The sequence below is a fragment of the Branchiostoma floridae genome, chromosome 16 (genome assembly GCF_000003815.2).
Source record: "Branchiostoma floridae strain S238N-H82 chromosome 16, Bfl_VNyyK, whole genome shotgun sequence".
Taxonomy (NCBI): domain Eukaryota; kingdom Metazoa; phylum Chordata; class Leptocardii; order Amphioxiformes; family Branchiostomatidae; genus Branchiostoma; species Branchiostoma floridae.
Window position 1 is genome coordinate 16015608 of NC_049994.1, and position 26080 is coordinate 16041687.

The 26080-nt window shown below is 42.8% G+C and overlaps 3 protein-coding genes across 5 annotated transcripts; 1 reads left to right on the forward strand and 2 right to left on the reverse strand.

Annotated features, from left to right (window-relative positions):
* Positions 1-2966: 2966 nt before the first annotated feature.
* LOC118403819 (tripartite motif-containing protein 2-like) lies at positions 2967-7521 on the forward strand. Its single transcript, XM_035802668.1, has 3 exons — positions 2967-3364; positions 4000-4717; positions 5469-7521. The coding sequence occupies exons 2-3, from the start codon at positions 4025-4027 to the stop codon at positions 6630-6632; spliced, it is 1857 nt and encodes a 618-aa protein (XP_035658561.1). The 5' UTR covers positions 2967-3364; positions 4000-4024; the 3' UTR covers positions 6633-7521.
* On the reverse strand, positions 7390-21304 carry LOC118403825 (N-acetyllactosaminide beta-1,3-N-acetylglucosaminyltransferase 4-like). 3 transcript variants are annotated; one of them, XM_035802677.1, is made up of 3 exons: positions 21070-21304; positions 20165-20259; positions 7390-10356 (listed from the first exon to the last, which is right to left on the reverse strand). In XM_035802677.1, exon 3 carries the CDS (start codon positions 10336-10338, stop codon positions 8773-8775), a length of 1566 nt encoding a protein of 521 aa, XP_035658570.1. In that variant the 5' UTR covers positions 10339-10356; positions 20165-20259; positions 21070-21304; the 3' UTR covers positions 7390-8772. The 3 variants fall into 3 exon arrangements, with proteins under 3 accessions (XP_035658570.1, XP_035658569.1, XP_035658568.1); XM_035802676.1 differs by having other exon boundaries at positions 20165-20337; XM_035802675.1 differs by lacking the exons at positions 20165-20259; positions 21070-21304 and adding an exon at positions 15880-15973.
* Positions 17499-19230, reverse strand: LOC118432839 (beta-1,3-galactosyltransferase 1-like). The gene is made up of 2 exons (XM_035844459.1): positions 19225-19230; positions 17499-18680 (listed from the first exon to the last, which is right to left on the reverse strand). The coding sequence occupies exons 1-2, from the start codon at positions 19228-19230 to the stop codon at positions 17499-17501; spliced, it is 1188 nt and encodes a 395-aa protein (XP_035700352.1).
* Positions 21305-26080: the final 4776 nt, after the last annotated feature.

Below are 26080 nucleotides of genomic sequence, written 5' to 3' on the forward strand. Positions count from 1 at the left end.
GAAACGTATTTTGGAGGGGCGGCTGTATGCTACTGGTATAATAGGAAAGTATATCAAAACTAGAAAGGCCGACATTTGCTTGAGAGCAAATACAGCATATTTCAGCCATCTCCCTCCCCATGCAACAATAGGCTATTTCAAAATCACCCATTTGAAAAATCACTTTTACTAATGACGGTTTAACCCAAAAATGAGTCTTACAAAATTCCCCCGTTCAAGAATGGACTCCAGTGCACCCTATGTGAATTTGCACAATAGACCAGTCCAGAAATACTCCCACTGAAACCTTGGCCTTTTGAATAAGAAACCAAATCCAAAATTGAATTTAGCAAAAAAGGTCCCAGTGCATAAAAAGGTATAATAGACCAGTCTAAAAACACTTCCACTAAAATTGAATTTTGAATCATCACCCGTTCAAAACTGAATTTGAAAAAATCCCCCTTCCGTGTGCAAAAAATGGACTCTTCCATGTAAAGTAGAGCAGTCCAAAAATACATCCGCTAAAATAGGACTTTGACATAATCACTGAAGTCCAAAAAATGGATTTAAAAAAAAGCCCCCTCTATGCAAGAATGGACTCTTCCAGAACACCCATGTAAAATTGCAAATTAGACCAGTCCAAAAATAACCCTACTGAAAGACTTTGACAAACTAGAAGTCACCAAAGTCCAAAATATGAATTTTGAAAAATCCCCCCTCCGTGCGAGAATAGACTCTTCCAGCACACATTCTGTAAAATTGCAAAATAGACCTGTCCAAAAATGCATCCACTGAAAGACTTCACCAGTCCAATGATGAATTTAAAAAAAAAAACGAACCCCTCCGTGTAAGAATGGACTCTTCCAGATAACACCGGGCTCGCTGATTGGCTGCCACCCCCCCTCTTTAGGATATAGATTCAGGCTAAGTGATTGGTTACCTATCTAATTAGATTAAATAGACATATATGCCAGTAGGTCCAATCTGCAGCTGGGGGTCAACGACCTTAAGGTCATTGACCCCTCTGGCTATTGGAAAATGACAAAAAAATCCCCAAATATATCATTTTGACGTAGTCTATGACAAAAATTATACATGTGTCATTTGAATAAATATCTAGTGCACCCTTTTACCAAAATTTAGGTCATTTGGTTTTAAAACCAGAGCACAATAGCCAAAAGTGTACTTTTTGGTCATAAAATGGCCAAATAATCGCAAAATTGAGCATTTTATTGTACCGTATGCCTCAAGTGTTATTGAATCCATGTGCGCATATGTCTAGGGCACTCCTATACTAAATTTCAGGTCATCCGGTTCTAAAACCAAGGTACAGGAGCCAAAAGTGTCCTTTTTTGGTATAAAAATGACAAAAAAATCGCAAAAATAAGTATTTGGTTATACTGTACACCAAAACTGATATTGAATCTATATGGGGGACTTATCAAGGCACATCTGTACCAAATTTCAGCTCATTCGGTTATAATACCAGGGTACAGGGGGCCCAAATATACAGTTTTGGTCTTAAGATGACCAAAAAACCTTAATAAAATCATTTAAGAGACAGATATGGAAAAAATGAAAAAAACGTCCGAGGGTATTGGCCCACTCTACCCTTGTGCCAAATTTCAAGTCATTCGGTTGAGGAACAAGGGAGATACTGTGTTCTGAAGATTTGACAGGAGAAAGAAAGAAAGAAAGAACTAGAAAGGCAACATTTTTGAAAAAATGCAGGATGTGGGCGAAGGGAAAAGAAAGGAAAAATCGCAAGAAAAGAAACAACTAGAATGACAACATTTTCGCGAAAATGCAGCAAGTCTTTCCCGTGGCCTTTTTTGAAGTTTAAGTCAAACTATCTTACACACAATAGTAATTGCCATTAGGTGCCCCGTATTCTCGTTTCACCCCTATTCTCGGCCTTTACCTGACGTCACGGGTTGTGCTGTGTAGCAATTATAAAGCTGAAATTCATGATCAGGTTCAGGTCCGGTACCGTACCGTAGCCTCCATTCCAAATTTGACTTAACGCCGCAGGCGACAGACATCGACGACACAGTATTTGGCTGCCGGTATGGTCCGAGGCGTTGACGAGCCCCCCTCCCCACATGGACCGTCCGACCGTTTAAACGCCGTCTTTTCAGGGCAATTAAAAAATAAATAAAAAGGCGTGTAAACTGAACGATGCTCTGTTTGCAAGATAAAATTGTTGTAAATATCAAAAAAGAAAAAAAAGGACAACTAAAAGAAAGTTGTGCCCGCCCGGAATCGAACCAGGGTTGACCTAGCGAAAAAAGCGCAAATGTAGCTGGTGCTTTAGCCATTCGGCCAAGCTTGCCGCAACGTTATTGCCGGCATTTTAACAGGTACATCTATACAAATGCAATGCGTAGCTTGAACACGTCCGTTCACTGTTTAATTTGCAAGATTCCAAGGTCCCATTTTCTGAAGATAATGTTTTTCTGTGCAAATTTATCAATCTTGTTCATTCCGTGGCGGGCAACTTCTTCCTTGAGCGCCTGTTTGGTTGAATGCATGGCCGATTTACTGCCGCGTCTCAGCTGCTATTATAAAACTGGATGCCGAATGACATTTTGTGTTCTCTGCGTTGATAGGTCCAGCTCTGACGTACACCCGAGACAGTCTGAATTTAGGCCAATCAAAAAGCTGGGAACGCGGAGTATTTGCTAACAGCTTCCATTTTTCTGAGTTTTGATTGGCTATTATCAAAATGGATGCCGATTGTGTCCTGCGCGTTGATAGGTTCACCTCTGACGTACAACCGAGAAAGTGCGACTTTAGGCCAATCAAAAAGCTTGAAATATGGAGTACATGGAGTCTTCCATTTGTTTCTGATTTCCGGTGAAATACTTGTAAGAAAACTATATGTGTGGCTTCGCCCACATAAAGAAACATTACGAATACAATATATTTCACCATACCTATGGTATGGCTGAAATATAATGACACCAGTGAATACGTATTCCATGTGTATACCAGTATGTACGTTTTCTTCACCATAAATTTTATTACAAAGTGTCGCAAAAAGTTACTGACAGATAAATAGAAATGATATGGATTGGTAGCACTCGCGCGAGAAAGAATATCACCTGAGTAATAGAGGGAACACAACGACGTGTTAAATCTTCTGCTTGAATTTTACTTATGTGCTGCACTTATGTTCACTGCCGCCAGGAGCCGTTTCTTTTAGACTCCACCATGCATGAAGGAGATCACCTGTCCGTTGCCTAGCAACGGTTACCCCCGCGATGATTGACCCATGACCCCAACATACCTGTGTCGTCTGATCGCGCCAGGCAGACAGACCTTTGCCCGTTTTGTGCCATTTTGAAGAATTGTTCGACTTGAAATCGTCGTGTTTTGACAAGTGATAGGTAAAGACTTTGTTTACGGTGTTTGTAGCCGGACTGTTTGGTCTAGTCTTGTTATTTCAATAAGTCTTATCTTAAGTAAACTTAGCTCCCGGAAGTTGTCGTAAAAAGGGAAATCAAAGTAGAATCATGTACTAGTAAGAACTATCGCTGTATTTCAGCGTTTCCATCAAAGAATAAGGCTCATACCAACCTAGCAATACTTAACTAGAACGTCAAGAAGATATTGAGACTCGTGTCTTGAACAGGTAGAACAGTTGGTATCATCAGCGGACCGAGGCAAGAACAGATTTCCTATGAAAGAGTTAAATCCATCATAACTGCTAACTTACATGCGATATGAAAGAGTGCACATAGCACTCAGTACCTAGGTTAGTCAAGCAACCGGATGCATTTAGTAAGTTCAGCACACCCACTGTCTTTCGTCAGTGTATGTTACCAAATGCATGATTTTTTTATGATACAATGAAAAAGTACAATGAACCTGTGAATACTGTATATAGTGTCTGTCATCGCTCTCTCGGTAACAAGATTAGCTCCTCAGTGAGCTAAACTGGATGGAAATGCCTTTTTTCCGAATCCAAGTTCATGTGCACACGGAAAATAATTAAGGCATTCTTCTTGTTGTTCACAGACAAACGTACAGGTGGCTCTTCAACATGGCGGACCAACCAGACGGGTTTAGAGAGGAAATTAGGGAAGAGTTCCTGACGTGCAGTATCTGTATGGAGGTGTACACCCGTCCTAAGATGCTCCCGTGTGTCCACACGTTCTGCCAGCGGTGTCTGGAGCGGTTCGCCGCCGGGAAGTCTTCCCTGGCCTGTCCGACCTGCCGCCGAGAGGTCACGTTGCCAGTTGGCGGTGTGCAAGCTCTCACCGATAACTTCTACATCGCGAGTCTGTGTGCCAAAGTTTCCAGCCCCTCCCACGAAACTCAGACGACAGGACGGACGACAACCCCGCAGACGACGAACCCCTGTTCGAATCACCCTGGCAACCAGGTTCTATCGTTCTGTCGAACCTGCCAGGTTGCTACATGTGCCGCATGCGCAGACGACCACCCCGGGCACGATGTAGACGACATTGCGTCGGTTATGTTGGAGAAACGTGGCGAAATTGGACAAACTTTAGACAACGCGAAGGGAAGAATCCACAAACTTTACGGTTTCTTAGACGAGCTTGACCAGGCAGACTTACAGGCGGAACGGAATTTCCAGGAGGCGGAAACTCTGGTGAATCAGACGTGCCAAAGACTGGTGGAGGCGGTCGCTAGGCAACAGGAGGGCGTCATAGCCGACCTGAGAGCGCGGGCCGGGGCCAGGAGGGCCGAACTGACGCAACGGCGGGAACAGGTAGGTGTCCGGTCACGTTGTCGTTGGTGTCATGATGTGGCGCCGTCGTATTGGCGCAACGTTTAGGGTGTTTGGCCTAGAAACAAGGGGTTCGAATCCACTGACATGCCACCGGGATACCCTTGAAAACGGCACTTAAGACACCTGGTGTAGAAAGTAGTACAATGTACCTGACTTCGGTTGGAAAAGTAAATGAGAAAGTTGGGCCCGAAAGGCACGATAAAATCACTTTAATAGGCAATGGAACTTTTACATTTTTCTCATCATCATCTGTCGTCCCTTCCGGGCGGGGTAAGGCGTTGCACAATATCTCTCCGGATCCACAGCTCTCGGTCGTTTTTCCCAATGGCATGTCAGAGGATCGATCCCAGGACATCATGGTTCTTTTTTTAAATCTATCTGTTTTTGGACAGACGAGGACAATGTGGTACTGCCGCGTTCGAGTTAGTAAATCATTTTAACAGTGCCACATCCAAAGTACAAACAGAAGGTAAATGTAGTCTTTTACCTCCCCGACCGAAGTCAGGTACCCATTTTTACACCTGGGTGAAGTGAGGAAGGTCGTGTAAAGTGCCTTTCCCAATGGCACAACGTCGGGGCACGGCGAGAACTCGGGACCTCTAGGTCTAAAGCCCAACACTCTACCAGTAACGCCACACACGACACCACATCTTGGTTCTGTGGGCCGAACGCTTTAACCATCAGGCCACAAGGTGCCACTGATGTTTTTGTTGTTTTACTCTCTTCTCAGGTGCAGACGACAATGTCAAACCTTATCGTAGCCTGTCGCCGGGCCGAGGAAGACATGCGCACTACGGATCTCCAGGCCATGTCAACGCGACAACACGACCTCACGGAGATCGTTACAAGCCACGGGGCGACAGATCTCAACATCTCAGGCGAGGAGGTAGAGTTCCAACCGTGCCTTGACAACGTTTCTATCGGCCAGCTTGGCGTTAAAGATGCCAGGGGATCTGAAATGTTAGGGTTACCTCTATCTCCGACTAGAACACAGCAAGCTACGACCCAAGCAAATATAACGGTTGGAGGATTGAAGGGGAGGGGGGCTGGCCAGTTCGACTTCCCTACCGACGTTGCTGTCACCAACTTTCACATTTTTGTGCTCGACAAGGGGAACAACAGAGTGCAGGTGTTGGACAAGAGGGGGAGCTTTGTTCGTGCCTTTTACACGGGAAACGAAACCTCCAAACCTCAGGGCATTGCTGTAAACCCAAGCGGGCAGGTGGTCGTCACGGACTTGGGTGACGGTACTGTGAAGGTGTTCTCGCAAGAAGGCCAGCTTTTGGAATACTTCGGAGAAGGTTTTGCCAAGCCCTGCGGTATCAGCATACACCCTTGGTCCGGGTTGGTCGCTATTGCGGACATCCAGAAAGAGAGGGTGACTGTACACCGTCCGGATGGGAGCCTAGTGCTGACGCTGCACTCTAAAGGCGAGGGGGTACAGTCGTTCCGAAAGCCCGCGTATGTTGGCACTATGAACTCTGGTGGGGTGCTTATATCTGACAACGCTACCCAGTCGCTAAAGTTGTTCAGTAAGGACGGAAAATTCGTGCGGGCCATAGGGAGGACTGCCGAGAGGGTGGACGGGAGCGGACAGCTTCGGTACCCGAGGGGGATCATCGCGGACAACGCCGACAATATCATCGTGGCTGACGCCGATAACGGCACCGTAGACGTGTTCGACTGTAACGGCAAGTTTCTCCTCCACACGGCCAACAAGGCGGACGGGTTGAAGCGACCGACGGGCCTGGCTCTGCTCGGAGACAAGAGACTTGTGGTGACGGACACCGCGACTCACAGCGTTCTCATCTTAAACATGGCGGATAAGGATATCTTACCACGAGACGCCGGTAGAACCGTCGACTCACCCAGCAAAGTGTGTAGTGTGATGTGATAGGGTCTAAGTAGATAATTTTTTTTTCTTTTCTTTTGTTTGTTTCTTCCACTTAATGCGATGGTCACATTTCCAAACCGGGGCCCGGCCGGGCAGATTTCGGGAACGAAAAGTATGATAGATATGAAAGATAGCAAACACACAATGTAACGTTATATACAGACTGTAAAAAAACTACATGTAGTAGTCAACAAAATGTGCGAATATTCATTGATAAACAGTAAATTTTCATTGCCGCAAACATCCCGGCCGGGCACCGGTTTGGAAATATAGCCGTAGTATAGCATACCCGAAACTGCTACAATGACATACTTTGTTGTGCCAAATTAAATATACACGTTGTATGACCTTTCTGTGAATTTCACGAGGAAAAATCTAGCAGCAATGTGATTTCAACAAAACCATTTTAAAGAGATGACATGAACAGTATTGTGCTAAACAGTGAGATGTGGTTAACCCATAATTCGTTGGAAAATACTTGAAAAGTGGAGCGAAATTATTGACAGAAAAGGGGATTGGGTCATTGCAGACAAATATGAAAATTATCACACTTAACAGGCCAAAGAGTAAATAGGACATGGGCACAAAGACATGCCAAAATGGCATTGTTCACTTTTGGGTCGACTGTTAATCAGTATCATCCTATTGCATTTCTTAAAGTCTTTCAGTCAAGATCACATTTATCCTTATGACGTGCATTATGACAAAACATTTCTTCGAATACACGATAAAAAAATTTTAAAAAGTCGCACAGAAGTTTCAAGTCTTTTATACTTTACTAGAGAAGACATATCTTTATCTTCTACCCTGCTTATAGTTACTTTCCACAGTTGATATTCAAGTCGAATACTAAGTAATTAACTTCATAGTCTACCCTGTTTACTGTGATGATACCTCCAGTCCACTAGTGGGGCGACCTCAATGCGATAGTCCTGTGCAATTAACATGAAAGAGCGATCAACGAATTTTTAACAATTAGAAAGTAATATTTTTGTACTTTGTACATTATCTTGTCTTTTAGTCATACTTTAACAAGTTGCATGGTATTCAATTATGAAATCAAAGGTTACACACATCCAAGCGAGGTCGCAGGGATGTCACACTGTGGTCACCGTCTAGGGAATGGAGGCCAATTTGACACTATAAATGGACTAAGGGGGGACTTTCTTCACTATTATATTCTTATTACGTCTTGACACACACATACTTCTATATATATATATAAATTTGAAACTGAAAATTTCACCATATATGACCACGAAATTCCAAAGTGATCCAAAAGATATTTCTACTAAATATTACACAGATTAAATGTCGTGGACCCTTGTTTTGTTTGAAATACTAGTAGGTCGACTACTGTGCGATTCTAGTACTGTACATACAACTTTTCTTTTGCTTACCTGTCTGTAAACGTTTGAAGGGGTCAAACAAAGTGCCCGGAGAACACTTGTAAGAAATAGAGAAGGTATTGGATGCAGGGATGGCAAATTTTCACTTTTCTACAAAGTTTCACTTTTTCTGCTCCATTTTCAATTTTGTCGTTAGCTACATATTATAAGCTACCAAAGACTTACATGTCTATCATATGAGGTATATAGACTGCCATTCAATGCTTCCTTCCCCTTCATATACGCACATGAACGATTAAACATAACAAGATCAATTAAACTGAAATCAAACTTCTTAGATATACAGCCCTATTCTTACTCTCTACAGACGTTTCTACAACTTGTCTACTGTCTTCTTCAGTTCAATGTAAACTTGTGATGTGATCATACAGACAAAGATGCGTTCTCCAATTTTACCCTGACAAGCACAGTAGATAGATTGTCGAACATCCATTGAGAAGAAAAATAGGGTACCTAAAAAAACTATTATGCATTTACTTATTAACCCGATAAAATTATCTACAGATAGAATTGAACTAAAAGTTATCCATACTTCATAACCATCAATGATAATGATCTTTGACAAAGACTGTGATGGCTCAATCGAATCAAGGACATGGTGGAACATTGGATTTTTTTTATTGGATGGCCCCACAGTCTAAACTTTGTTTTACACATCATCTATATTTTACTGGTTTTAATGCCCTTACCATTGTAGCGACAAAATAATTAAGACAACTAATTACATCTAACTAACTGCTACCGCATCTCCTCCTCGCTGCGTTCCACAATTTGACCATTTTTGTCGGCTCTTTCACCCAGTGACTGGCTATAAGTTTTGGATGCCGACAGGGATCGATATCGACAAAGTAATTGTAGAAATGTTCGTTATCGATCAGATCAATTCCCAGCTTTTCTAAGCACAGCCCGATATACACGTCTTCTAGGAAAAAGTTTTTGATGTTTTCTGAAGCCAGGTAGACCCGCCGTGTGATGTCATTGGAGATGACGTAGGCGAAACCGTTCGGGTACTTCGGGTACGATTCTCGAGGATACTCTGATGTAGGAACTGGCCATTTTCTTCTTTGCTCCTGGATAGGTTTTCCTTCTCGCCAAACCTCTCCGACCACGATTCTCTCCGTCTTGGTCTTCATCAGCTCCTTAAGATACGTCACCAGGTTAAAGACGTTCACGAACGTGTCGTCGTCCGTCTTTAAGAGAAACTTCGCGTTGGGGCAAAACTTGAAGGCATATTTCAGACACATGATCGTCTTGTGAGTCAGGTTGTGGTAAGAGTCGATGAAGTTTTCCTGAATGATGTCGTGATATGTGTGGTCCTCCTGTTGTAGAGCTTGTTGCGTGGCCAAGTTGTTGGTCTTCCCGATCGCGAATAGCGTTCTGATGGTGACTCCCGGCACGTTGGTCTCGTTGCCCCAGGTCTGACGGATGCTCTGTCTCTGCTTCGCGTTCTGTGGCGAGGACGTCACGATGATGAGAAGGAAGACTCTTTCTTCGCACTTGTAGGGATGGTGGATGACGAAGTAGTAAGGGTGGGGGTTAACCGGCGCCAATGGGTGGGGATTGGCAGCTAGGGGAGCCCCTGGGTTGGGTTTGACAGCCCCTGGGTTGGGTTTGACAGCCCCTGGGTTGGGTTTAGCAGCCCCTGGGTTGGGTTTGACTGGAGCCCCTGGGTTGGGTTTTACAGCCCCTGGGTTGGGTTTTACAGCCCCTGGGTTAGGTTTGACAGCCCCTGGGTTGGGTTTAGCAGCCCCTGGGTTGGGTTTAGCAGCCCCTGGGTTGGGTTTGACAGGAGCCCCTGGGTTGGGTTTTGCAGGAACCCCTGGATTGGGTTTGGAAGGCGGTACTACTTTTGCCTCCTTACTTTTCGTTTCTTTACCCTTCGCGTCCACACCGGGCTGACTATGTTTCTGCCAGTTTTCTTTGTCCTGGGAGGAAGCTTTCCGAGGTAGCGATGCAGCGGCAGCCTTGGCCTCGTCCGAACCTTTTTGAGGCCAAACTTTCGTCTTCACTTCTTTGCTTTTTGCCCCTGCTGAGTTGAAATTGACACGACTAAGGTCTTTGTTTGAGTTAGGTCTTTCCACATTTCCTGGACCTCTCAGCTTTTCTTCTGTAGCGATGGTGTTGTTTCTTAGATCCTTGGACATGCTCCTTATAATCCTCATCCTGTCCGCACGGCTTCCTCGCTGTTGGTACATGAGGTAGACCTGGTGGTACACGACGACTATGGAGAAAACTAGAACCACGTTGAACATGGCCCCGATCTTGCCTTTGCCGCTCCACATCCTGGATAGCATCATCTCTTCCGGAAGGTTTACCTAGAAAAATAAAATGATAAAATGAAATGAGACATGTTTGTAACTCCGTGAATATTTTCGTTAGATTGGTGATTCAAATAGTGCGTGGATATAATCACGTAATAGTTTAAACCTCTGTCACGATAGTCGGTCATGGCTCCTCGATCCTCTCTAGACCATACCTGGGAGTTAATAGGGAGCAAGGTTATCTGTGCTTGGTAGTTAGCCGGCGAGGTTGCCTCTAGTTGTTCTTCAAAAGTGTCTGCTCCAGCCGTCTACGGATTTCGGTTGAAAGTAATTTCATCATTTTCTGCCTGGGTGCTTTCAAATAAACGAATAGAAGCTTGAATAGGATGGATTCTAGACTACTCTCCACCCAGCACCAACCTTGGGCGGGTAGCCGGCAGCAATGTTGTGAAAAGGTACTAAATGTGTGAAAGGGCTTAAGACAACATCTGGACTTCAATACTAAAGTCATTATAAAGTATCGTTCCACAAAAAGCGGGCTTTACCAATATCAAGAAAGCACAGGTGAGTCAAAAAGGTGTGCCCGGCAAGGTGTGCCTAAACAATAGTGATAATTGTCAGGTAAATCTCATAATAGCTGCCTCAAGCATAAAATGCCACAAGTAACGATTGCTCGCCTGCATCTGGCTTTCATCATCATTGTTAAACCCCACTTTGCTTGCAGTGACGGTGTAGAGAGAACAAGCTTATAGATTATGGCAATGAATTTTCATTGAATACTAACTTACTACCTATGATGTTACCACACCCAGCATTACATAAAGAATGGCAAGAAAACGCTGGCGTCCCAAAGTCTGTTTCTCGAATTTCTATTTTGAGTCCCCTTTTGCCTCTGGCGAAGTTTTATCTTCCCTATAATCATGATGACAACTGGAGCATATACGAGAAAATTCAAAACTTGTTTCCCGGTCCAACACAAAACATGCTCTACTCTTGAATGGAAACTTTTAAGTCTCCATTCAAAATTACGCCCATTGATCTAATATTATGGATAACATGCTCAGTCCATTCTTTCCCAGGCTTGTTTTGTCTTATGTTCACCTCCAGTAGGACTGTAAGACACAATCGTCGCAATTGCAATTCTTGCTTAAAGGGGCATTCCACTCCAGAAGGGAGTATTGTTTTCCAATAGATAATGTGTCAATGAATACATAATCAGCCGAATTTTGTGGAATTCACCTTGGGATGAATTACGTGATTTGTGTTTTACAAAACAATAATGACACTCACTAAACCTATGCAGACCCTACACATGCATTCTCTATACGCACAGACACTTTGTTTATCGTACATATTTTCGGAATAAATGAGGTACGCTAAGCACACGGCCGAGAAGGCAAATTTCTCATAAGATAGCAAAGAATACAAGAACAAGACGAGATTTCTTAGCGAACCTGAAATTAGTTTTGTAACCTTACCTAAAAGTTTTGCATTGTATTCAGCCATAGGATTAATTCAATTAGAGGGTACTTGGGGAGTTTAGTAGAACATTGAATGCTTTTGAGGCATGTGGACCAACTGGGTACTTTATCGTATAATGTGAAGTAGTATGCAGTTATCACTTCCTAAAATTGATATCTATCGGAAAATAACACTCCCGTTTGGAGTGGAAGGCCCCTTTAAAAAGAGAAACAATGGCGCTTCCATGTCTTGGCCATGTACCCCCTTACCCTGGAGAGCAGGTCCTCTGACAAGCATACAATTAAATCCATATTGTCCAGGGATGCTATTGGGTGACATGTGGTTACAATTTTTTTAGAACAGTCGAAAATCAATGCGTGCGCGGATGTCATCCATAAAATTAAGTCAGCGTGGCCTTACAGAGTATTCCCCATGCTCTGTACAGGATGAACACCCGTGTGGTCTTGGGTGCGTCCCAAACAAGTCTCATTCTTTAACTCTGGAATGTTAAAAGGGTTATGTGTGACGTAGGCTTTGTGTACAACGCCCAGGTTTTAATATGTGTGCACCTGTTCCAGCAAACCCAGCCGACCCTCTTGGTCATGTTTTATCGCTACAGATACAGAAATAGTCAAGCCTTCAAATACCAAAGTTTTTAACCAAGGATTGATGTGTTCAAACATTCGCGTCCTTTCCTAGAACTATCACTGAGTGGAATTTGTTGCCATCAAGTTCAGTATGCCTATCCTCACTAGATAGCTTCAAACAACATTTGCAGTCAGATGTGCAAAGGTAAGGTGTGACGGGTCGTTCAGTGTAATGTAACCAGCTGCTGCCACGCCGCGTGCCTGCGAATTTGAAGCTGTTTTATCACACCGGAGGACGGTTAAACCGGCTATATAGATACAGAAATCAACTGATGTTTTACTGTGTTACCCCGAAGAGCAATTCAATATACCGGCTATATCAATACAGTTACAGAAGTAGCCATATACCTTCAAGAACCAAAGTTTTCAACCAATCCTGCGATAAACCCATCTAATCGCACTATCGTTTCTTACGTATATACGGCCATGTTATGATACTTAACTGGCTTCATCCAATCGTGCAGACTTGCTTGCGAAATTTTAGCCTGATTCAAACAAAGTTGAACAGGGCAACTTTATCTTCAACATTTATTCTAGGTCAGTTTGATGCTTTAGTTCCTCAAAAGGTCAGCGGGATTCAGACTTATAATTGTTTAGCCTGGGGTGCCGCACACACTCAAGTGGCAGTGTTTAGACAGCGATTATATCATACAGACTGGAAGGCCACCAATGTTTTCTTTTATTTTCCCTTCTTGTGTGTATTTTCCACAAACTTTTCTTTGTCCTTTAGAGGTTTCTTCACAGGCTTAGAGTTCCACTTAACATAAAAACTTCGCCAGTGTGTAATTAACTAGGCTATAATTTGCACAAGAACAATAATGCTACAATGGCCTCAAATCATCGTCATGACAAGTAGGGATGTAATTTCCCAGAAGTTGGGAGTGGCATGATTTTTAAAGTTATTTTTCCTCCTTCCCTTTTTGTTCTCAATTCGTAAAATAAATCTCAAGACATACTTCGTGAATGATACATTATGTTAAAACTTAATTGTGAGAAATATTTGTTCTAATTCGACAAATCACGGAATTTGCTTCGAGAGAACATTTCTGACGAGATATTTTGAGCAAATCATTTGAGCAAACCTCTCTTCTATTTTGTTATTTTGTGTATGCAATTAGCCCTCGGGCATGATTTTGCAAATAAACAATGTTAAGCAACGATTTTGTCAAATCTCCGACAATATGTTTTCGATTCATACACATATAATTTGAACTAAAAATTCCATTTTTTGTCTACGTCATTCTTACTTGTGAAAACTGATGCTAAATGTATTAGACAAGCTGAATCTCGGCACTATGGCATAGCTTTCACGATTAAATTCCCGACAAGACAATTTTGTTGATACGTCGATGAAGGTTAGACATCCAGGTAAAAAGATATGCCAAAAAGCAGTTACTCAAGCAACTGGATATGATTTTTGAAACTTTCAGACGTTTCGGACGGTATCTACCACTGACGGTGGGTTCAATCTGGCACGTCTGACCGTTTCCAAAATCATATCCAGTTGCTTGAGTAACTGCTTTTTGGCGTAATTTTGTTGATAATTTTAGAGCCAGCGGCGTTGGAAGATCGAAAGATCATCCAAATGCCATCTCTACCCTTCGGCAATGGTGAACAATTGACATATTTAAACAATCAAACTAGATCTAGACAATGGAGTGTAAAGAGCACAGCGCAACTAAAGCAGGTGATTATCACCAGTATAGTCTGCATCTTAAATCGGTAATCTCCAGCCAGATCTGTAGAGGCATAAATCCGTGGTACATATCCTCGGAGATTAAAATGTCAAAGTTGCCCTTACATCTGTAATAAATCTAGATGCATAGGGGTGGCGCCCATCTCCATTTCTGTGGCCCGTGGGCCACATATTTGTGCAAGCCACTACAGCAGGAGGCTAGTCTGCAGGTAATGGTGTGTGTTTAACCCCAATACTCTTCTTCATATTAGCTAAGCAGAATGTATCATGTCTAAAGTCTTTGGTATGACTCGACCGGGGATCAAACTCACGACCTACCGAATGCAAAGCGAACACTTAACCAACTCGGCCATTTCATCCGTCATTTCACTGGGAGATTAGTAAATCGGTAACAAAATGGGCGACATGCCCATTATGTACAACATGCTAACAAGCGCACCAAGGTGGAAGTATTAGTCCAGAGCACCTTCTCCTTGTTCTTTTATGCCTGTATAAAAGTGTTATCACGGTACTAATCTGGTGCACTAGCTTTGCACTGGTATCCGCAGTACCAAACGATCTGGGCACACAGTGTAAGTGGAGAGACGACAGTACCTGGCACCGAGGTCACAGAACGTCTGACTCATACTATAAATTGTTGGAACGCATGGGTGCGCGGATGGTCAGCAAGCTTAACTTAACTAAATGACTTTTCACGTATGGATCAAACTCTGCAGAGGTAAAACGTGGTTTTAAAACTTTGTATTACAATCTTATGACGAAAAATCGACAGTTGAGGCCTTTTTTTACGTATGCTCCTGCCAAACTTGTGCGCTAAGTATACACCGTCGTGCGGCCTGGCATTGTTGCAAAGCTCATCACATCCTGTCTTCTAATAACGCGTGACTGCACGAATGAGTCGCCGGATTAGTAGAAGGGTTTTACGGTTTTGGCAAACAGAAATCCCTTTGTCAAAGCAGCAACCAATATTACAACTAGCTGTTACAAGCAATGCCTGGAGGTCCCGAGGTCGATGCCCGCTTTGTGCCCTTTGGGAAGGCATTTTACATGGCCTTCTTCACTTCACCCAAGTGTAAAAATAGGTACCTGAGTTCGATCGGTCTGGAAAGTAAAAGACTACCTTTCTGTACTTTGTATGTGACGCTGTTACAATAAGTTACTAACTTGATTGCAGTGCCACATTGTCCCCGTCTGCCAAAAAGCAAATATAGAAAAAAGACCAACGTACGACTGTGACCGAAGCCAGTCTGAGGCCAAAGAACTATAATGTCATATTTTACAAGATTTAGTGTGATACTCCTTGATCTAACCCAGTGAGTGCTTAGTCGGTGAAATATCGAATCTAATGGTACAAAACATTAAGACTTGTATACATATATATATCCTATATAGACCCTGGGAATATCACGGCATTATGAATATTGGCTAACTTTTGTCTGAGCACATGTCCGACTGACCCACCCACAAGCGCTTCCCGTATTATTACGGCGTATAATACGGACTGAAACGAGTTGCTCCAAACCTTGCGCAACATTGCGCAGTAAAAACTCACACTCAGCAGCATGGTAGACCCTACATACATCGCGATATAGGTGTAACTCTAGGAAACCAAGAAACAGCACAGAGTTAGTTCGAAACACCCGCTCCAATACGACTACTGCCACGATACAGACAACACACTCCCTCCCGTTGCCTGCACACTGAAACCCTGACCAAAAGCCCTGAGGGGGCAACAGACAAGTCTACTAACAATGGATATCACCACGAACTTACCCAAACTGTTGTTGAAATGCAGGGTTACACCGGGAGAAAACCTTTTCCTTTCAGAGCGGCTGCACACTGTGCCGGGAACATTCTGTACAACATGTCATTACGCATTACTGACGACAGCAGTGACGTAAGCAGTCGATACCACTTTATAGAAGGTGTTCTCACATAATTGTGCTGTTCAAAATTGATCAACCCTTTCTTACAATGTGAAAGTTTAACATTAGGTTATAAGATATCAACTGGTTGATGAGAATTATGTTGACCCCCATAGTCTAAAGTAACTTGATTGATGTTAGGAAGTATTTTTGTTGGGAAAGTAGACAATTCTCCCCCCTGCCGAAAACATGAGTCAATCCAGCCAAACTTTGAGTCGTCTAACCAGTTTAATGAGTCCGATTCCCACTTAAGTGTCTATTTCAGTCCAGGTGGCCCGTAGCTGTGGAAACCATCAACACAAATGAGTTATTTAGCCCGTAACAAGGGCTTTTTACGGTTAGAGACGCTCTAATAGTTAGCAATAAGACTGGTTAAATGTTGCGAATTATATCTTGTAGTTGTACAGGGTAGGTACGTCATGTGACGTCACGAGCCATGTGACGTCAGACAACTATTAGTGTCTCATTATTGCACCATTTCGAAGGACGGCTAATTGTTTCAAGGATAAGCCGAAGTATATTCTAGAATTCAGCGTACAAAGCAAGGTAGGTGGGGTTGGGCCGACGACCTGCTGTTTCCCGATTGCTGGCATGAACGCCAAGAGATACCAGACCCCAGTTCTTGATTTTACCGGTAGGTTTCCGTCATTGCCAAATAGCTAAAACCTAAAATTCCTAAATAAAATAGCTAAATTCCACAAGAGTAAGAGTAGGTAAAATTGCGCGTACCTATTTGCTTTTTTGGTGTAATTAGATACAATAGAAAAGGCCACCTCGGTTTAATCTGTTGGCTTATTTGTTTGTTTGTTTCTTTGAACCTTTATTTATTCATTAGAAGCTAAAAGCGGCCTGCAGGCCGCTTTTCATTGAGGTCATGAGGGAGGTAAGTGTCAGATAAAATATAACGGAGATACAGGTTTAATCGAGTCCTAATAAATCGAACAACATACATCAGTATATTATATATGGTACAAAGATATTACTAGTCTAAGAGCAATAGCTCAGCGTTCATAGTCCGTGTCCGTTCGTTTTGGTCATTTCTTTTACTTCAAGTGTCTCTTAAAGCAGGTCAGATCTGGAGCCATACGTGTGTCTGGGTGTTTCAGATATCGGGTCTTCTGTAGGTCTCTCGTTCAGGTTTCTGGACAAATAGCTGACGTACTACTTGTTGTGCTTTGTCTGGTTGCCCGTGTCTTGTTGGACCTAGGTTGCTAAAAGACATTGCTATACTGGGACACTAAAATGAACACAGTGTCTCAAGAGTGAAGTCTGTAACGTTATATTTGCACACACAGTTTCAGCAAGCAAATACACTTTAAACCACGCATTCACATCGTCTGAAAGCATCCAGAACTCGAGCTATTTTCCAACAACTTTATGTACTTGACAACACTGATATGCAAATTTATATATTCTTATTACGTTTTACTTTATGTGCTACTGTTGACGCTACTAATGGACATGGGGTCACCAGAGGTCACGTAAAATGTCCCACAATCCGAAGAAGGATTTCCTACAGTTTGTATTTAACGCTTTCCATGACGTCACCATGGCTTCCGGTGTTTTCACCCAATGGGTGGCTATGAAATCGAACTGCGGAGAGCACGGAATGGTTCCTACGTACATAGACCAGAACTTATGAGAGTTCACGACGTCAACACCCAACTTTTCCAGGCAAATGCCGAGATAAACGTCTTCTATAAAAAGGTACTCGGTCACCAACGATGTTTCGAACAGCAGTTTCGTCAGGTCTTTCGAAATGACGTAAGCGCACCCGCAAGGGTAGCTGGGATACGTATCTCTTGGGTACTCCTCTTTTGTGACGAACCATTTGCTAGCGGGGTCTCGAATCGGCTCGGTGTCTACGTAAACATGTCCTGTCACGAACCTCCTACTGGCATTTGCCGACAACTGTCCTAAATGGTTCACCAGCTTGTGGACGTTCACGAAAGCGTCATCGTCAGTTTTCATGACGTAGCTGGCCTGAGAGCAATACTGAAAAGCCCACTTCCACACCATGACAGCCTTCAGGGTCAGATTTCGATAAGAGTCTAAAAAATCTTCCTGAATGATGTCCCGGTGCACGCCGTGCTCCCTCTCCAAGTCTTCCTGTACTGTAGAGTTGTCTACCATGCCTACTGCGAACACTCTCTTGATGATGACTCCGTTAACGTTGGATTCGTTCCCCCAGGTATCTCGTATGGCCTGTCTCTGGTCAAAATTGGCGGGAGATGTCGTCACCACAATAAGAAGAAACACGTTGTCATTTTTGCATTTATCTGGGATGTTTAATGTGAAGGTGTAAGGATGAGGGTTGAGGATGGTTGAGGCGTTTTTGAGCATGACGTTGTTGGAGTAGAACTGGTGGCTTGATGATGTGTGTCTTGGTGGTTCATCTGCCTGTTTTGCAACTGGAGTGAGTCGTTGCAAAACAGCATCTCTTCTGACGATACTTTGTAGTGTTTTCCCCTCCGTAGCAAAACGTGTTTCCAGTATGTGTACCTTTGCCCGCTGTTGCAGTTGGTAGTATAGATGGTAGACAACCACGATGATACAGGCTGTTATGATGAACTTGGAAGTGATGTTGATCTTCCTACGAGCGAACGCAGTGAACTGATCCACGGTCATGCTGTCTTTGAGGCCTCTGATCTGCAAAGGAAGGGGATAGAAAAATAGCTAAATAGAAAAATAGCTATGGGATCTCATAATATCCACTAACACAATACCGTCAGTAATCATAATGCACATGTAGCGCCAAATAAAAGAAGCTATGAATATTATGGACATCTACTTGTGCAGCAACAGTAATTTCCATGGTATGCACACAGCAATGTGTTAACACATTTAAAAAAAAGCTTCGATAGGGTAAGCTGTAACAGCAACATGTACCTGGAGAAAATGATGCGTTAATCATTTGTGATATCAATGTCGCTTGAGAAATCGCAGTAAGCGGGGTATTATTATGGTAAGATTACATCCATAAAAATGTATGGAGTTTTTTTTTAATATGTCCTAATTCTGAATGCTTCGCATGCATAGCACACGCACACACATACAGGCACACACGTACATATAGTATACATGCATACACACCACACACACATACACACATACACACACGCATATATACCCACACTCTCTCTCTCTTTTTTTTCTAAGTGCATACACACACATCAGTAAACACAAATAATACCTCCATTCTTTCTTGATGTAATTATGTATCTAGAAAGGAGGTCAGTATACAGAAAATCCTTGGTATTAGCAAAGAGGTTTTAAATAATATCTAAACCTCATTGGTATCAGGTGGACAAAATCAGCTTTATTTTAAGAGGGATCTTTGGATAAAAACACAATGCTAAGCCCCTTACCAATTATCACCAATCACTGACTCCGATATGGGGTAAGAAATAGAGACGGACATGGATATATGAATAATAGATATACAGATACGCTTTATTGTCTCGGAACAAAGGGCCATCCCCGTCATTTTGGCATAGTCAGCCACATTGCCCTCACAAACCTTTTGAGTGTGTAGCATTACGTTTCGTGCATATGGGTTTAAATCACGACAAGTCTCTGAAATGCTAGCCTCCACAAGGCCTTTCTACGGGGGTACGGGGATAGTAGAATTCGGCAGAAAAATCGGAAAATTGGCCAGGGGAGTCAGTCCACACTAATATAAGGTTACCACTGCTCCTTCTTCTTATTCTTCCTGATTTCCCTCTAACCACCCCAACTGGGGTACTAGTATTGCTGAGGGGGGGGGGGGGGGGGTGCTAAAGGCGAGGTGGCTAACTTGGCCCTAACTCCTGTGCGACCGACCAACTCCTCAGGTAACAAAACTCCGATCCCCTGGTAAATCATTCTCCCTATAATAGCCAGCGTAGTCAGTCTGGTAGAGACAGTCACTATAAGATGCCTCGCCTTTTTTAGTGAATGAATGAAGACCTTTATAATATTGTACATTTTGGCCCACTGGGCTAACTACAGGTCACATGGTAACAATCATATGCATCTAAACAATGGTAACAATCATATACATGTAAACAATGGAAACAGTCATATACATTTAAATGCGCATATAGACGTCTAATCTACTCTACTAACCAAAATGATCGAGGTCATATACTCACTTGATCTGTATGATGATGCAAACTCTTGCCGATCTCTCCCCGACTACTCCAGATGGACGGTCATTCTTGTTGTCACCAGACTACTCTCTCAACGACTGTTGAGTAATAGTAATTACCCAGGTGAGAATTGCGAAAAAGCCTCGACGAATGGTGGCCCCGGGCTCAGGTGACCCCTGAAGGATAATAGAACCAAGGAGGTTAATAGAACAGATGCGGCCGCAGGACGGCGCGTTTGATCTACTTACACTGATTGATCTACTTATACTGTCCAGCAACGTTCCGGGGGTGTGGCTTCTCGCAAGTATGGGATGTCTGATTAACGGTCTGTCCGAGGGACGTCCATAACCCTAACCGAGTTGGCTAAAGTCAAGTTTGCGGCCTGAGAATTCTTCTTTTCGTACCGAGTGTATTGCAGTACACCTTTTCTCCCCTGAGTCAAAGAGCTTTTATACAGAGTGGGCAGTGAAACAATAAGTACTTTTCCCGCGGGTACAACATTGGGGAGCACTAGGGGTTTAAATGGAGATGATATATTTTTTTCTGATGCAGATACGAGCGATCGCTGTTATTGCTTATATCCGGGGTATTGGACGGTTGTTGCCTACCAGGACGTCAGTAGATTAGATCAAAAATTGATATTCAAATTAGCGGCTCAAATTACTGGTTAATATGTAGATATTAACAATCTACAATCTTTTGCTAAAACCTGCCTTTTGCCTACCACTGCGTCACAATCATCGCGGTCGCTCGTATTATGTTTTTCTGAATCCAAAAACATAAGAGTAAGCATAAAACAAAAACGTTAGCCGCAACCCCTAAGCCCAGTCAGGCGTTTGGGGTTACAAATTGGTGAAAACAAAGACCAACACAATCACTGTACATAACTGTAATAATGTATTACTTACTAGTGCCAGCGTAGTGGCTCACGCCTGAATCATCCCTCCTTCACTTTCCTGTAGTTCGTTCAACACTACTAAGAGTATATATATAGCTGTAATGCTACCTCCTATACATACGTTTAACGGGTTAGAGGTGTGGGTCTTCTCGAATATGGGATCTCCATTTAACGTTTTGTGCGAGAGACGTCTAACTCAATCACGGTGCCTCTTTTTCACTCAAGTGTATTGTGGAACAAAGGGTAACGTTAACCCCCTGGTACAACATTGGGTTTTAAAAGGGGATCAACCCCAGCGGAAAGTGTTTAGATCTGCAGATAATATTTTTTTCAGTTACAGATAATATATTTCTGAATCCAAAAATATAATAATGATAAAAGTAATGCCAACTTGACATTGACTTTAGACTTTTCAGCGGTTGTATTATAGAGTATCAATACTCTGATAACCCCTCGACTTCCCTCAATATAGATTACAACCAGGTGTCACATATCATATCGCGGACAGTGATTGGACCAATTTCAAATGATTTGAGCGATGATCTTAAAATAAATTTGGGATGTGTTTCTGGATACTACTTTGCGACCTTACAGCCTTAGCAACAGAATTTTCCACTTGCTTTTGGTCTATCTCTCAGTCATACCATTAAAACCTATACTTAACAGTTTGAAAACAGTGCCCTCGGGAAATTTGGGCGCTATTAATTAAGTAATCTCGAACCGGTCTGGAAAACAACCGCTATTTACAGTTTGCAGTGCATCCTTGAGAACTTTTATCAGGTCGGCATGTCACTGAATGAAGACACTCTTTTAACACAACCATTGTTTTATTTATACTTAGTCTAACGTTTCGGTCCCCTTCTTCAGGGCATCTGTTTCACAGTTAATTGACAACTGTTATGTATAAATTATATATTACGCCTCACTGCGTTAGAGACTGTATTGTAAATACATTGTATACTAGTATTCACATAAAGTAGTCTTTACATATGTAAATAATTTACGTCTATGACCGCATATCAACAGTGAACAGATAGTCATACTGCTGCAGTACAAAGTGAACCAGTTGGAATTGCCTTGTCGCTGCTGAAGTACTTCGCAACACAGCTAGGTGTCACTGTTGCAATATCTCGTGCTGCCGGTAGGTGTCGCTGCTGCAACATTCCACACCGGATCGAGGTGTTGTTGTTGCTAGGCGTCGCTGCTGCAATATTCCACGCTGCAGTTGGGTGTCAGTTGGGTACAATTAGAAGAATGTGGTTCCCAACTTGACTCTACTTTCTAGTATCTATCAAAATCATGAATCTATTCACGGATTCTTTACTTGTAATATTATTTACCAGAGTTATCTAGCCTCAAGGTAAAGTTAAGAATAGTCCCATAGCCTCTTTGAGGCCTACAAGCAGTGGGCTGTTATCCACTGTGTCTTATAGGACACGGTATTGGAAGGTGGAGCTCAACACTCTCCTTCCTCTCTCTTTTACCTGCCCAACTGAAGTCATGTACCCATGTTTATCCCAGATGATATTAGGTGCCTTTCTCAGATGCAAGAACACAACGAAACCTTCGAATTTCGAGTCTGCTAGCCTTACCACTTCGTCTCACCCTATCCAAAAATGGATTGGTCCGTTTCAAAATCCGACAAGAAAAACGGCAATGTTACAGTAAGGGTCAATGGGTGGACCTTAGCAGACGATTTTAGATATGGTACATCAAATTCAACGGGCTGGAAAATGTAGTCTGGATAGAATAAACCGGTAACTCTTGCTTATATAGTAGAAGTCAGTCAATGGCATTACGGATAACCGCACACTTCTGTTAATTGCACAGAATCCCCAAATCCCGTGGTGGTGCGGTCCAGCTGGATAACTTCGCTTTGTTGTACCATCCGGATAACATTGTGTAATAGAGCCCATATTGACAACATCTGTTTAAAATGATTCTTGGGTGGGTTCTTAGAAATTCACAGATTCTGATAATCACAGATAAACATCTTGTATTTTAGCTGACCAGTAGATCAGATAAGGAAGAACAAAGGGTCCAGATCACAGTTAATTAATGACCTGTCAAGTACATGTGGGAAGAATTTGTTTTGTTTACGTCAGCACCCAGCTAAGAGATAAAAAGAAGGAACACCAGAGTCCCAGGTCAGTTCAGAAGGAGAGGGCAGACAGAGGCAGTCATGATGTGACAGGGGAGAATAAAGATCGTTTCTTGGCCACGGCAGATCTCGTGCGTCCGTGATTCATTTTCTACGACACCAGTCCCATCTTCCTTCATTACAATTGCACGAAATGCACTTGCTGGCAAATGTGGCGTGCAATTAGACGGCTTCTACGGTACAATAACGCGTGTATTCGGTAGATATAGAACCCAATCTTGTTAGCCTTACGTTAGTCTGCTTGTAACTCGTTGGTACGTCGGGGGATGCGACCGTTGGGTACGATCTAACAAGGATAGGCTATGGTATATATAGGCTAATACATGGATTGCCTGAAAAATAAACCATGTGGCCCAAAAAATCGACATTGACCTTCGTCATCCCAAGATACACCCACATTCCAAATACATGTACGAGGGTAAGCTAAAAAGTCATGCAAGTGGATTCATAACACACGAAAACAAGTTAGAGAACACAAATGTACGGTTTTACACATTGCTTTCGGGCACCTTTCAAGTGTCAGTGAACGGGTTACGTAAGGACACCCCGGGGTGTTCAGCCAGTAGAGCCAAGTTAACAATCGTCACAAGTTGCAACGCTGAAGAACATAATTTGACTGTAGAGTAATCTCCAAGCAGATCCTACGGTAGCATAAGATATTATCAAAAGCTGGCAGAGGAATGAAGCCGGCTTAGGAGTGTGTTTTGCTACCACTTCAAGGCAAATGGACACCTCTTGACTGACTACACTCCTTGGGCAGTTTGGTACTACCTTATGCCATCGTAGGATCTGCTTGGGAATCACTACACAACGGTGCTTATATTCCATCTATTGCTTTTCAATTTGTGGCACAACTTGCCCCGACACGTGACGTTGTGGCTACCATGTTGGTTGGTAGAGTCAGGCCTATGGATTTGTTTGTTTGTTTGTTTATTTGTACTGTATACCCTGTAAACTCGATGATAGCGTAACATTTTAGGTTTGCGCTGAAGAGCATAAGCTGCATATCCGGACAGATTTATTTGATCCACTCACACTTGAAAGCACCCCTAATCTTTCCTGTAAGTGTGGTGGGTTCTTTTACGTGATTGAGATTTGACTCTCCTTAAACATGGAGCCCCCGTTTAACGTCCTATCCTAGGGGCATCCCTTCTCAAAGTTAGGTTTACATGAGTGAAGGAATTAAAATGATGTTAGGTGCTTTCCCCCAACGGCACAACATCTGGGTAAACCAGGGGACTCGAACCTAAAACCTCTGAATATTAACCTTAGACCTCTGTCTCGTATCAGCCATACTGTGACCTACACCATTCACCTGGACGGGAGACCTGGCGCATCCCCGTCTTGTAATTAGCCAGCGAAAGGGTATGTCACCCCGTAATTAAGGGGCGGTATAACCCCGTCGTGTGTTAAGGTGGGATCACACATGCGAATATATTCAAGTCCGTTTGAGGTGCGTATAACGCTATTATTCTCTACCAGGCTCCACAGGTCGCGGGAAAAATAGTACAAATTGGACAAATATAGATACATAACATGCCAGATGAGTTAGCTGATCGAAAAGTATGGTTAGCGACCCAGCTAACTCGTCTGACATGTTACCTGTTTACATTTGTCCAGTTTCTATTATTTTTCCAACGACCTGTGGAGCCAGGTGGAAGCAAATACTCCCATACGGACTTAAATATATACGCAGGTGTGACCCCACTTGAGCAGTCGATCGATGATGATGATGATTAACTATGGACACCCACCTAGGCCGAAAACTGTGTTCTGTTACCTTGAACCCCATTGTTACAGCACAGTTTGTAACAACTGCAAATTGCCTTTCAAATGTCAGTGGACACGTTGCGTAAGAGCATGCGGATCCCCCGGGGTGTTCATGCAACAAATTCTGCCTAGTAAACAAACGTCACAAGTTGCAACGCGGAAGAACATAATTTGACTGTAGATTAATCTCCAAGCAGATCCTACGGTAGCATAAGACATCATCAAAAGGTGGCAGAGGAGTGAAGCCGGCTTAGGAGTGTGTTTGGAACACCTCTTGGCTGACTGAACTCCTTGGCCAGTTTGGTACTACCTTATGCCACTGTAGGATATGCTTGGACCTGGCGCATCCCCGTCTTGTAATTAGCCAGTGAAAGGGTATGTCACCCCGTAAGGGGCGGTATAACCCCGCTGTGTGTAAACATGTGCGAACATGTGTGATCACGTCGACCGATGATGATGATGATGATGGAGATCACTGTAGAGAACCGCTACATAATGGTGCTTATATTCCATCTTTTGCTTTTTAACTTGTGGCACAACTTGTCTTGGCACGTGACGTTGCAGTCGCCACTTTGGTTGGTTATGATCTTAAAAAGTCAAACCTACAGGGACATACCTATAACGGTAATACTATATATAACGTTATATATATATATAATATCATTATTGAACTAGTTACACTGTAATTTCCAACACAAAAATTGGACTCACCCAAATTTTTGTGTTGGAAAATAATGTTTAACTAGTTCAAAAATGACTTCTACCAACACAGATGAACTTTCAAGTTATCATATAATATCATATTATTAATATTATATGATAACTTGAAATTTTTTATATCATATCATATTAATGTCATTAGACAAAAGGCAGTGAATTTGTCTATAAGATCCGCTTCTAAAAACTGATGTCCAGAGTTTCTAAAGAGAGAGTCTATAATAAAAGTCTATGTTGGATTAGGCGTGCACTCCACCCCCCTCCAGTGACTGTCCAGGTTTTACTTGAAGGTGTTTATATTCGGCAGCTACAACTGTAATGTTACGTAACTAAAGATTTTTATTTACTTATTTATTGATTGATCTTATCGGGT